The sequence below is a fragment of the Asterias rubens genome, chromosome 6 (genome assembly GCF_902459465.1).
Source record: "Asterias rubens chromosome 6, eAstRub1.3, whole genome shotgun sequence".
Classification (NCBI taxonomy): domain Eukaryota; kingdom Metazoa; phylum Echinodermata; class Asteroidea; order Forcipulatida; family Asteriidae; genus Asterias; species Asterias rubens.
Window position 1 is genome coordinate 20,084,242 of NC_047067.1, and position 13,263 is coordinate 20,097,504.

General features: G+C 39.7%; 1 protein-coding gene across 1 annotated transcript; it reads left to right on the top strand.

The window, feature by feature from the left end:
- Positions 1-155: 155 nt before the first annotated feature.
- Positions 156-12,821, top strand: LOC117291563 (transmembrane protein 19-like). The gene is made up of 6 exons (XM_033773363.1): positions 156-379; positions 4,063-4,176; positions 5,633-5,770; positions 6,548-6,802; positions 8,234-8,449; positions 9,496-12,821. Exons 1-6 carry the CDS (start codon positions 283-285, stop codon positions 9,660-9,662), a joined length of 987 nt encoding a protein of 328 aa, XP_033629254.1. The 5' UTR covers positions 156-282; the 3' UTR covers positions 9,663-12,821.
- Positions 12,822-13,263: the final 442 nt, after the last annotated feature.

The following is a 13,263-nucleotide window of genomic DNA, read 5'->3' on the forward strand; positions in this document are numbered from 1 at the left end:
GGAGCCCTCCATTGGCAACAAACCGTCAGTATTAGTCTGATACCCAAAATTTACGTTCACTTTATCATTACCTGTTACATAATGACAATGGGTAGTACGTTGATTCAACCTGCTACTTTTTGCGCGGGGTAGGCGGGGCGTGATGACCCCTCTAAAGTTCATTGCACAATTCGATGTCAACCAACAACTACTCACTACTGGGATCTCTAACCAGCTCTTGAATTTGATTGCATCAATATCTTGTTTAGCTCTTCCTTTAACAGGAAGACGGCATCTAAAGATATGATTCTGTTTGGGGCATTACTGAGTGTGGTTGTGCCCTTGTCATTGCTGGTTTGGGCAGTTTCCTTGCTTGGTTTTACGTACCTCGGATCAGAAGGTAAGACTGAACGTTCATGATTTTTTTTTGATAAACAAGTTCTGCACTGGATGACTGTGGAATTTAAAGGGGGCACATTCTTGCCCTCGGATTTGATGCTTTGGCCTTGTATTTATTTTGGATTTATTTTGGGAAAAGTTTCCGTATGGCGCCACCACTTTTTCATTCGATAAGAAATAATATAGTATCTAATTTACCTCAATGAGATATCATTTTTTGTAAAAATTAGTGAAAAAGTGGTGGCGCTATACGGAATGTTATCCGTTCAGTTGATAAACTATACCTAGCTGATTTTTACTTACTTTTTTATTATTAATAATTAGTTATTAAATTAAATAAGCAGAAAGTATTGCATAACAATTGTTTGCTTAGTAGAAATGAGCACGCAGCTCACCACTTCTACTTTGATACTCGGAGAATCCATCAGACAGGGCAGAAAGCCGAGGGACTTCTTGTCCATGATTGCGATATTGATCCCTCCTCCCGCCAACGGCTGGACTGGAGGAGCGTTATGTGTTAACGAAACTACGAATATGATTGTACTACTCATACTCCATGAACTATGAGGTTAGTTCTGCTATCGCCTCCACAAAGGAGGAAGAGGCAATAGCGGAACAAACCTCATAGTTCTAGGAGTATTTTTGTACCAAAAACTCATTGCTGTATGTCATGTGTGCAGCCTCCACTCCCCTAAAATGATCTCAACTAATAAAGGGGAGGCAATGATGTTGCCAGGGAGTGAGTTCCACCAGATGACAGTTCTTGGGGAAAGTGAGTTCAAGAATAGCTGTATCCTACACCTGGGATGATGTGAATATTTATTTTGGTTGTATGACCTTGTATTACATGAGATGGCTGGGCTAAGGTAGGCCTATAGTATAGGTCCTGATTGGCTCCTGCAATAGTTTGGATCTGGATTTTGTAGAGGAGGGTGAGGCTGGCTGCCTGTCGTCGCCTCTGAAGGTGTCCCATTCCAAGGTGTTCAACGAGGCTGAAACGCTTTCAGTGCGGCGGTATAGCTGAGAGCGAACCTGACTGATTTAAATTTTGGTTTGTCTTTCTGGCTGCAATATATTCCAGAATCCAGGTGAGGTCTAACAAGTGACAAATAAGCTTGCTGGCGTATTTTGATGGAGCATTTTCTAAGGTTACATCGAACAAGGCCCAACATTCTGTTGGCAAGAGCTTGATTTTGTTGTGTTTCTGCCATGCAAGAAGGTTAGGCCCAGGTACGGATGGCCTGGTGACTGTCGCAAGATTTTTTCCACCAAGGTGGTAATTTGACCAGTCACAAATTCTACATTCATGAGACACATTATGCAATGGCTGGTAAACTTATTCTAGCAATACTAGTAAGCCACAAAAGTGGGGCTAGCACAATCCTCGTTGGTTTCAGTTAGGGTGTAGGTCAGTCAACTAACCCACACGCTTCACGGACCTAAGCCCAGCTTATCCAGTTCAAACCTTCACGCTCCGCTGAGCCAATTACTTGGTTAGCATTCAGCAATAGCGTCCAGCATTTTCCTGAAGACAATCAGAGCATACTGATCGAAACTTTGAATCATTAACCACCAATTTTGGTTGTTAAACTTATTCTGGTAAGCATAATTTTGTTGTGCTTAGCATCTTTGTGCTTAAGCAGCTCTATAAAACTGGGCCCAGGTCAACATAAAGGAATGCTGAGTGCCGCAACCTTGGCTTGTCCTTAGAGCATACATGTCCATTCTATAGTTTGTCTGGGTCCCAATTCATCTATTGTTACTAACACCCTGGATTCTAGGGTAGCATATTACGTCTCTCTTCAATATGAAAGGTTCGCTTGGCCCCAGCAGCCAGTATGGATGGGCTAATCAGCTAATCAATGAGCGTGCATGATACGTTTGCCCATCCAAGCGCCTTCGGTTAAAGCAAGGGCACTGGGGACGAGCGAATATGAAAGGGTTGACAGATATTTTCAGAATACAATTTTTTTTTGTGGGGGGGGGGATGTTATTCCATTAAAAATTGGAATGGTCAGAACAACATTTTTTAGTCAACATGTTCAGCTGGTTGAATTTTCAGAGGCAATTTAATTTGTAATTTATTTTTGTATCACTACTTACTGTTACAGTTTTTAAAAATTACTCTAGGTTTTCTAAGACCCCTGAAAACAAAAGCAAAAATCCCACAATATTTGTTTTCTAACATAACAATCTTGCCTGGCTTGAAAAAAATGCTTTTACTAAAAGCATAATTTGTGTTGATATTGTCTTTGTTACTAGCATTTCAAGGGCTTTGTTGCCTCCATTAAGTGCCAGAGGCCTGCCATACCCTTAGGTGATTAACTTTGGTCCCCAAGATCAAATTGAGTTTTGTGATCTACTCATTTTCCTAAAGATAGAATCCTCATAAAAGTTGCAAATAAGTTACTGAGTGACTTCAATTGTCTTCATCTTCATCATTCCCAACAATTACCTGTCTTGGTCATCTATGTCATAATCCTCTAACAACTGCTATTGTACCTGGGTATCCAAACGATTATTTTAAAGAAAATTCTAGACGTAAATAAAGATTAATCAATATACAGTAGTTGTCTGTTTAGGTGCACACAGCATACCTAGAATAATACAGTCTGCGTGCGCTGAATTATTGTTAACCTCCACCCTAGGCACCTCTTACAAATTCTATGGCCTTGAAGTATCTGAATTGGTGTCTACAGCTACGGCTACGGCTACGACTGTTGCTAAGGGTGTTGCTAAGGACGCCCTATACCTTAAAAACATAATGATGAAGAAATCTAGCCATAGCCAGTTCGGACTGCATTTAAGTACCTGGATTTCCAAATGGTGCTTTCTAAGAAACTTCCAGACCCAGACATAATACAGACTAATCAATGTACACAGAAGAAGTCTAATTGTGTGTCTTGGTGTGCACAAGGCATACATTGAATAATACAGTCTGGGTGCACTAAAGGGATTAAAAACTAGGGTGTTGTTGTGGCTGCACAGAGCAAGGACGGAGCAAGGACATGGGGAGTTTGATGGAATTGTTGGACACTGCCTTCTCTGCAGGGGGTGCAGGGCCCAATTTTATAAAGCTGTAAAGCAGAAAAAAGGCCTACTGGTGGACAAATTTATTTATTAATTTATATGTTCATTCTAACCAGTGTGGTTTGTTTTTGAACAATAGAAAGGTCTATAGCTTCACTGTATCTTAAGTATTGGACTTGTATTAGAATTAGGAATGTTTTATGCTTACAAAGGGTGAAGAAATGTTAGACTTTTAAGAAAGAAAGGCATGCGTTTGTTTTTTTGAACTGTTTGATTGTTTTATTCCTAAAAATGTAGACATGTACAAAATAACTAACCTGTGACAATTTCAAATTAGCATTTTTGAGATATCGTCAACAATCTGTAAATTGTTCTTATTGGAATGTACAATCTGAGAAAAGTATCAGACAGAAACAGTTTCCCAGACTCAAATTGTTTGTGTTTTAAAATCTGATGTTTTTTTTCATAACCACATTACTTCAAAGTAAAATTATTCTCAAAATGCTTTTTACTATCGAAAGCTGCTGTACCAAGTTTTTGTAGCCATTATTAAGAGTGATTATCAATAACTTCCCCTTGAAGATAATTTTGAACATTAGAAATTTTTTGTTAGTAATAGTATATCATCCCTAACTTTTTCTTTCTTTCCTCCAGCACCAATCTACCCAATCTCACCAGGACGATGGCTTCTGACTGTCACACTGCCGTTGTTTCTTGCAACAAATGGTCTGAGAAAGAAGAGTGTCACTTCAGGAGGTGCCATTCTAGGTATAAATGTTCTGTCCCAACTTTAGAATCAACCCAACTTAGCTAGGAATCCCAACTATATATAGGACTGGCACCAACTATAGTTGGGCCCAGTCCCAACCTGAGTGTTACAGTTGGGTCGGCCCAACTATAGCTGGGATTGCCTGATAGTTGAATTCATCAGCTTTAGAATCGTCCCAACTATTGGAAGTCCCAACTTGAGTTTTACAGTTACAAAGGTAAAACTGTAGCTTGGATTGCCTGATAGTGTAATCTGTCTGTTATAGAGTTGTCCCAACTATAGTTAGTCCCAACTTGAGATTTACAGTTGGGATGACCCAACTGTGGTTTCCTGATAGTGTAATCAGTCAGCTTTAGAATTGTCCCAACTATGGCTGGGGTCCCATCTTGAGTTTTACAGTTGGGCCCAACCATAGCTTTGGTTGCCTGAAGTAACTGGTAGTCAGCTGTAGAATCATCCCAACTATAGTTTTTCCTCCATGGTCGGTCCTCCATGGTCCCAACTACAGCAAACTTCAAAACATGTTTCTTGTAAAATGGCAGCAGTTAAGAACTGCTCAGTATGATTGGTACAAAGACCAACTTGACTTCTAAAAACCTTTTTGATGAACCCGATATGATTACTGCAGGCCTGGAATTTCAGAGGGCAAGGCCCTTTTCTTTAAGCAAAGGAACACATTGCCTTGGATCGGACGAGTTGGTCTTCAAAAAACGTTTGAAACCGTTTGTTATGAAATGCATATGGTTGGAAAGATATTTTAAAAGTAGAATACAATGATCTACAAAAGTATCACTAAAAATGCACGGTTTTCATTTTACGTCGCGAACTAACACGGTCGGCCATTTATGGGAGTCAAACATTTGGCTCCCATAAAAGGCCGACCGTGTTAGTCGACGAGGTAAAAAGAAAACCACGCAATTTCGTGGCATATTTGTGTAGATCATTGTATTCTACTTTTACAACATCTTTCTAACCATAACGATTTTATAACAAACGGTCACAGAACACTTTTCAAGGACCAACTCGACCAAACCAAGGCAACGTGTTCCTTTAAGCAAGGGGCACTTCAATTTGAAAATCTTCAAGCAGATAGGAAAATTGTGTAAGGTTACAAAGACCATGAACAGTGCATGCCAGCAAAGGCCATGGGCTCTGTGCAATGGACCCTTCCCATGAAATATGCTAATTACATTCACGCATGCGTACAGACCCTGTTGGTTGGCAAACGCCATAGAGTTGTGCACTGAGCAGACGCGCAATCGCGTCTGCATCACGCAGCCATTAGCCGTGCACAAAACAGCGGGATGTTCCCTCATTTTGCCAACCAAAACGTGTGCGCACGCGCTATGTGCAATTTACATATTTCATGGGAAGGGTCTATTCCAGGCCTCTTGTGTTTGAATATAATTTTTTTCCAGACGATTGGCTTTTCATTGAATGATTGATTCTTTACAGGTTACATTGTTGGTTTTATAATGTTGATGGCCAGCTACTCATTCTTCATGGCTCTGCTGGCGTTCTTCTACACTGCCTCCAAAGCCACCACATTCAAGGCTGAGATGAAGAAGAAAATTGAGACTGACTACAAGGAAGGTACAAAGCCACTATAAGTATCAGTGGCAAACTGGCTCATGCAACAAAATACCACAGGAGACTGGAGACTAAGTTCACAGTACACACGCTACTGTCTGTATACTCTTATGCCCAACTGGCTCATGCCACAAAATACCACAAGAGACTGTGGAGACAAAGTTCTCAGTACACAAGCCATTATCAATTTACTCTGATGCCCAACCGGCTCATGCCATGAAACACCACAGACTGTGGAGACTAAGTTTACAGTACACAAGCCACTATTGTTATACGCTCCTGCCCAACAGGCTCAAGCCACAAAATACAACAGGAGACTGGAGACTAAGTTCACAGTACACGCTACTGTCTGTATACTCTTATGCCCAACTGGCTCATGCCACAAAATACCACAGGAGACTGTGGAGACAAAGTTCACAGTACACAAGCCATTATCAATTTACTCTGATGCCCAACCGGCTCATGCCACGAAATACCACAGACTGTGGAGACTAAGTTCACAGTACACAAGCCACTATTGTTATACGCTCCTGCCCAACTGGCTCATGCCACAAAATACCACAGGAGACTCTTGGAGACTAAAAGTCCACAGTACACTACAATTTCTGCCATTTTCGGGGTCAGTTCCTTTTCGTACATTGTGTAACCCAAAGCGGCGGACAGGATAGCGTGTGTGAGTGTACTGCACGATGTGCAAGGGTTCAAAAGAAAACAAATGTTTTACCACAAACTGAAATTTGTTTTTTCTTACTGATTTCTATCCTGTTTTCTGTTAAAAAGGTGGGCAGCGAGACTGGCTTCAGGTCGTGTGCAACGCTGGTATCCCGATGTCCCTGGCTATCATCTACCTCATCGACAGCGGCTTCAGAGACTTACCGCTGGACTTCAGCAGACGCTACGACACAACGTGGACAGCGCTGGCACTGATGAGTTCGTTCGCATGCTGCTGTGGGGATACGTGGTCTTCGGAGATCGGATCGGTCATGGGTTCAAAGACACCACGACTGATTACTACCTTGTCCAAGGTGCCAGTAGGTTGGTAGAACTTTATTTGAGTTGCTAATGGGTTTAGCACTACCAGTTATGCAGGGTTCGAAATTAGCGGTCGCCCGGTCGCCAAATGCGAGTGAAAATAGCGGCGGGCGAGTGAAAACCCTTTCTCACTAGCCCGCCGGGCGAGTCGATTAATTATTCCTTTTCACATATAAATGAGGGTTCAGTGGCAAAATCCCACAGAAAACTTTTACTAAAGCTTTTAAACTAGTAAGTTTGACAATTCTAGATACTTGCTAGATTTAATTTTGCAGTGATCGGGACCGGAATTGCTGTCTTTCGTTTCAGAAAACACGTACAATCAATTGAAAACACGTACAATCAATTGAAAACACGTACAATCAATTGAAAACACGATGCACAAACCACATGTCCTTACAGTACACGGTCGCCCACTGGTACGTCCATGCAGTCACATACACAACACACACAGTCGCCCTGCCAAAGTCCATTCTGACCAACACTCTGCACGCTGTTGATTGGCCGTTGATGGCTGTTGATAATTCCATATTCATGATGTTCTTGACTAGACTTCAGTGCAGTACACGTTCACGAACGGAGTAAATAATTGCTGCATGTTGTGCATAATGCCTGCAGACTGTGCGCAATGTACAGCCTTGGAGGAATTCCAATAACATGGACAACTTTTGCCAACAGAGGGCGTTGAGTGGCAAAGTTCATTGAATTATTTCTCGATGTGCGTTGTTGACTCATCGTTGATTCATGAAGATTTTGTTGCAAACGGAGTTCAAAACATGTTCAAATCAACCTACCCCCTAACCATGAAGTCATTAAAGTTGTTGTTGATGGAAAAGGGATAGTTTAAGGTAAAAATTCAGATATAAATTCCTCCAAAAAAGCAATTTTAAGGGCTTCATTTGCGTGTTTTTTTTGTGTGTTTGTGTTGTTGTTTTTTCTGTTTTGAAAATTTTGTGTATATTCATGCGGGCTATTGAAAAAACCTGCGGGCGATCGAGAATTGTGGTTGACTCGCCCGGCGGGCGATTGAAAAAAAAAGTGAAGGGAAACCCCTGTTATGGATTTAATGTGACCTAACCTGAACACCATCAGCAGTCTAGCATGCTGATGTACAGTGTTGTGACTAGACCAATTTCAGTAGTGGGCTCTAAATCCAATTATGTCCACCAAGGGTGATGAGCAGTTCTAAAAAAAAAAATTAATCATGTTTAGATATGGGGGCCATCATTACTGAAGAGCTGTCTGGGTGAAATCTGTGCTGGGCAACACAGTGCATTGTGCTCAGACTGCTGGGCAAATTTTGCAAGTTCTGGGCAGGTCTGCCCGACATTGCCCAAAGTAGCTACAGCACTGCCCCTAAAAATGAGTAGAGTAAACTGTTTGAAACAGACTCTTTAACCAATCTTGTGTTTCATAACTATTTACTTCTTCCAGGAACAAACGGTGCCATCTCTACAGTGGGTATCCTGTCCAGCATCGTAGGCGGGTTCATGGTTGGATGCGGTTTCTACATTGGTCTCCTTATCTCCTTTTCAAGTCCCGTCTTCAAGACGTCCACCCCTCAGTGGCCGGTCATCTTCTTCGCTGCGATTGCTGGACTCGTTGGCTCACTTATAGATTCTCTCCTGGGGGCGCTGTTCCAATACTCAGGTTTGCGAAATTTGTTTTGTTGTTGACTTACCGAAACATTAATCAGGGATAGGAAGTTTCAGACTTTTATCTGAACTCGGACTTTTTGAGTCGGCCTAGTAAAGAAATGAAGCCGTAATTTTGTTCACAATTCCAGTACTTTGGTCTCCTGTAATGCTGAAGGACCTGTTCAAAAAAGCCCTGTGAAATCAAAATTTGAGGGATTTCCTAAAGGAGAAATGCCATCATTTCAATATACCGGTTAAAATTAAGATCTTAGTTTCAGAGTTTTTGTCAGCAATGACTCTCACACAGATTAATAGGGACAACGGGTACTGGAAATAAAATACTGCAATGACTCTCACACAGATTAATAGGGACAACGGGTACTGGAAATAAAATACTGCTTTAAATCTCTCTGTTACTTGGAGTTACTTTTTGTCAGCAATGACTCTCACACAGATTAATAGGGACAACGGGTACTGGAAATAAAATACTGCTTTAAATCTCTCTGTTACTTGGAGTTACTTTTTGTCAGCAATGACTCTCACACAGATTAATAGGGACAACGGGTACTGGAAATAAAATACTGCTTTAAATCTCTCTGTTACTTGGAGTTACTTTTTGTCAGCAATGACTCTCACACACATTAATAGGGACAACGGGTACTGGAAATAAAATACTGCTTTAAATCTCTCTGTTACTTGGAGTTACTTTGTCATCCCCTATTCTATACACTGAAGGCACACTTGGTCTCTCTACACCAGAGCTGTTATTATATTGAGTGAGTTGCCACATAGAGTGACCTGTGTACTTTGGTCAAGTGGTAGCTGGACGCCATTTTGGGTCCAAATGCAGCATATTGAGCAGACTGGAATGTCACCCTGTGTTTGCAAAACTCTCCCACTACACGGCTCTGTAATACACAACTCAAAACGAGCCTTGAGTCAGCGTGGACAAATCTTGGAAACCCTGTGCCAAGGTGTCAAGACTTTAAAGAAGGCGAAACAAAATATTTGATTTGGCTTTATATATTGACACTAATTTTTGCTTTTTTATGTCTCCAGCCTATGACCAGAGAACTCACCGTGTTGTCAGCGTTGCCTCGACAACAACTGAGCACATTAGCGGCTGGCCAATCCTAGACGGCAATGGAGTCAACGTGTTGTCCTCTCTCCTCACCTCTATGATCATGCCAGGCATTTGCTTTGCCTGGTGGCCAGTACTTGTTTAGAGAACACAGGAAAAACATCTGCTTATTAAGTTTCCGCTTAGCAAAAAAAGGCAGGACACCAGTCACAAATGGTACATGTGACAGGGTATTTTGGCTGGTAACTGTATTCTGGTAAGCATAATTATTTGTTAAGGTTGCTTTGAGAACACCATGGACTCAAACCAACTAACCACGGACAAATGTTGCTTAACAACTTATCGCTAAGTAAAAATAAGCAGGATACCAGTCTCAAATGGTACATGTGACAGGGTATTTTGACTGGTAACTGTATTCTGGTAAGCGCTATGATTTGTACCTAGCTACTTTTTGTGCCAAAAGGAAACTGGCAAATTTCAATTAATTTGGGGATGAACAAAGAAAATTTGATGTTATTGTGGTGGATATATCTCTCAGCTCTTTAGTGTTTCTCTGTAGAAGTTTAAGTTTCATGGAAGCACCGTTGAATATTATTCTTGCTCTCTGTGTCCTAACAGATTTTTAAATAAGTGTGCTCTAATTGGCTTAAGGGTCAAAGTCTGCGTGGACATTTTCTTCTAATTTTATTTATTTATAAACTCAAACACCTTGTCTTTTGTTTTGTTTTCCTGAATGCTCAGTTCAACAGGTTGTGACCAAATTCAAAATTATCTGCGAATATTCCATGTACAAAAACTCAAACCATGATTGTTATTTCCACTCAATTTACAATTCAACACTATTTTTGAATATTGTGAATCAATGTACAAACTGTTGTATCTGTTTTTGATTTTCTGTTGTATCATTTTTTGGTTTCCCATAGTTTCCAACCTCGGTTGGCAAAAACTTGGGCTGTGACGTTGCAAAAGAAAGGTCATTGGTTTGGACCACCATGGTCCCGGAAGTTGGAATATACATTAGACCTGCACAAACTATTTCGCTTCTATTCTACAGCCAAAATTAATTTACTGTTATTCTATTAACAGTCTAAATCTTGTTTGTTCCTCTCCCTATAAGCATTACAGGGCCCAGTTTCAAAGCTCTGCTTACCGTAAGCAAAGAATCCACGCTTATGTCGAGCGTATTTCAAGAGTTAGCAGGGAATTTTAGCAATAGCTTGTGCATGTGCCTAGTCCATGCTACTAGCATTTTTCACTTGCACAGGTAGCGCAGAAATTCAGCGCTTGCAGGGTGATCGTAAGCGCAGAATTTGGCAGTAAGTAGAGCCATGAAATTGGGCCCAGGTGAACTATATACCTGCTTACTAGATTGCTGTTTGACTTCTGTTTTGACTCTGAAGTATTAAAGTTGATTTATACTAATTGTATTGAACTTGTTGATAATGTTTAGTATTATTTTGTTGAATCCACCCTAATTTTAATGTAATTAAAGTTTCTGCATTGTTCCTCCTAGTGGTCTTACAGAGGGCCTCAGATCAAAGGTCAGTTTTGTGATGCACTTATTTTCATTAAATGAAGTGATAAAAAAAGGTAAAATTTAAGTTTTCTATTTTTTAATTTTTTTTTAAGCGAAGTTTGAAGCGTGACTTCAAAAACCACTGGGTCTGTGCATTCCTTCAAACCCATACTAAATCACAAAATTGAATTTGATCTCGGAACCCCTCTTTAAATTGTATTTACCTTTGTACTATACATATATAATTATGCAATACTATATAAATATTGGTTATTTTAAGAGGTGAAATCTGGACTATTCCATTTCATGAGGCGAAGCCGAGTGAAATGGAAAAAGCCAGATTTCACTGAGTGATTATATACTCTGACAATGCATTGACAAAATTGATTTAATATTATTTTGTATACTCACACACAGAATGATGTAAATATGGCAGGTTTTAGAGATGTGTACCGCATTGCTTTAAAATCAGTGCCCCATGAACGCAAGTTCAAGGCAAGCAAGAAGTGAAGGCGATCACTTTTCAGTTTTCTTATTATTTTAGGGAGATAGTGAGTAGAAGAATGTCTCTTGTGCTGTTAAAGTGTTCCTTGTGCCTATTTTATATTAGTAGGATATCCTTTAATGACTTGTTTGTATCGAAACATTTTCCATATTTGCCGCCTTAGCCTGTGTCAGAATTGGCGGCTTTGGCTACGTCTGTTGCTAAGGGTGTTGCTAAGGATGTCCTATACTTTACCTCTTGGTTATGCGGTGATCTAGCCATAGTTGGAGCCAGAGCCATATCTGCCAATTTGGATACTGCCTTGAGAACCTGAATTTGTTCAAACTGCTTAAGTTATGTGTTTTTTCATTTATTTAAACATATGGTATTTTCTTGGTTGTTTAACAAGTATGTTTTACACAGATGCACAGTTTGTAATGGTTTTTTGTACTAGTTTATATTCCTTTACCCTTGTGAGCTGTTAGTATAAAAAAATCTCTTCATCATACGCACAGACATTTTTTCCTTCGGTTTGTATACAATTTTCCTTAAGAAATGTCGGATAAAAAGAGATAAAACAGAAATTTTGTTTTGTTTTTGAAACACACACTGGTGCTGTGTTTAGGGTTGCATGGCCCAGTTTTGCTTTGCACTGAAAAAATTTGTGTTTTTGTTCTTTCCTGAACGAACTGTGAAAATATTGCTGTTTCAAAATGAAAAACAGTCAAAAACATTGGCACATGCTGCAAACAACTTGTTTGTACATAATTGTTGAACCTGATTCATCTAAAAAAATTTTAACTAGGTACCACTAATCATAACATTCTTGAAATAGTGAGTTAGAATTCAAATTTGGGGTAAAAGCGGCCAAGAATCAAACGTGCACCCTTGACTGCGTTTTTGTAGGCAACCAATCTGTGCCCAACTACATAAAGCTTGTTTGCAGAAAATACTGCTTAGTTGCTAAGCAAAAGAATGAGTGGGGCACCAGTTTCAACAATGTAACTTTATTGAAGTTTGGATGCTAACCAAGATTTATCTGTGCTTAACAAGTGTGTATGCTTACAGGCTTTATCATTAAATTGGGCTCTGGTCTCTGAAGAATTTAGTTTTGTAAAAAATTATTGTGTTTAGCTAATTATATTTTTGTATCCCTTTTCTTGAAAGAATCACTACTAAAATCGTATGCAGTTGACTATTGTTGATGTTGAAGGTCCTATGAAGTGGTATTTTTTCAAATTACATTGTTGAGGCTTATATATGGTTTGATGTTAATAAACGATAACACTTTCTACTTTACTGAATTTGGTTTACTTTTTTTTTTTTTTAAGTCGTCCCTCAAAATGTATCTTATCCATATACACTTACTTCAAGTTTAACTGATGAAAAGTGGAAGTTTCATTCATCTTTAGACGGGAAAACTGCCTACTTTTAGAGTGTTTTCAATTATGGGAGCAACCCTCTAGAAATATTTTAGTTTTCACAAAGGAGGGTTTGGGTTGGGTTAGACTTGTCCCCTGTCCATGTCCCCAAGGCTAGACCCAGGTATTGGCTTTACATGTATACACATGTTTAGTATGAAAGGATGGGTTACTGGACCATAAAAGTGGTAAATGTATTTAAGACCTATATTTAAATACCCATGCATACCAAACTTTAATGTCTTAATGTTTCACCTCAAGCAATTTGTGAAAATTGCAACAACAACAAAGTTAATGTTTTAATATAATGTAGATCTGTAAAATT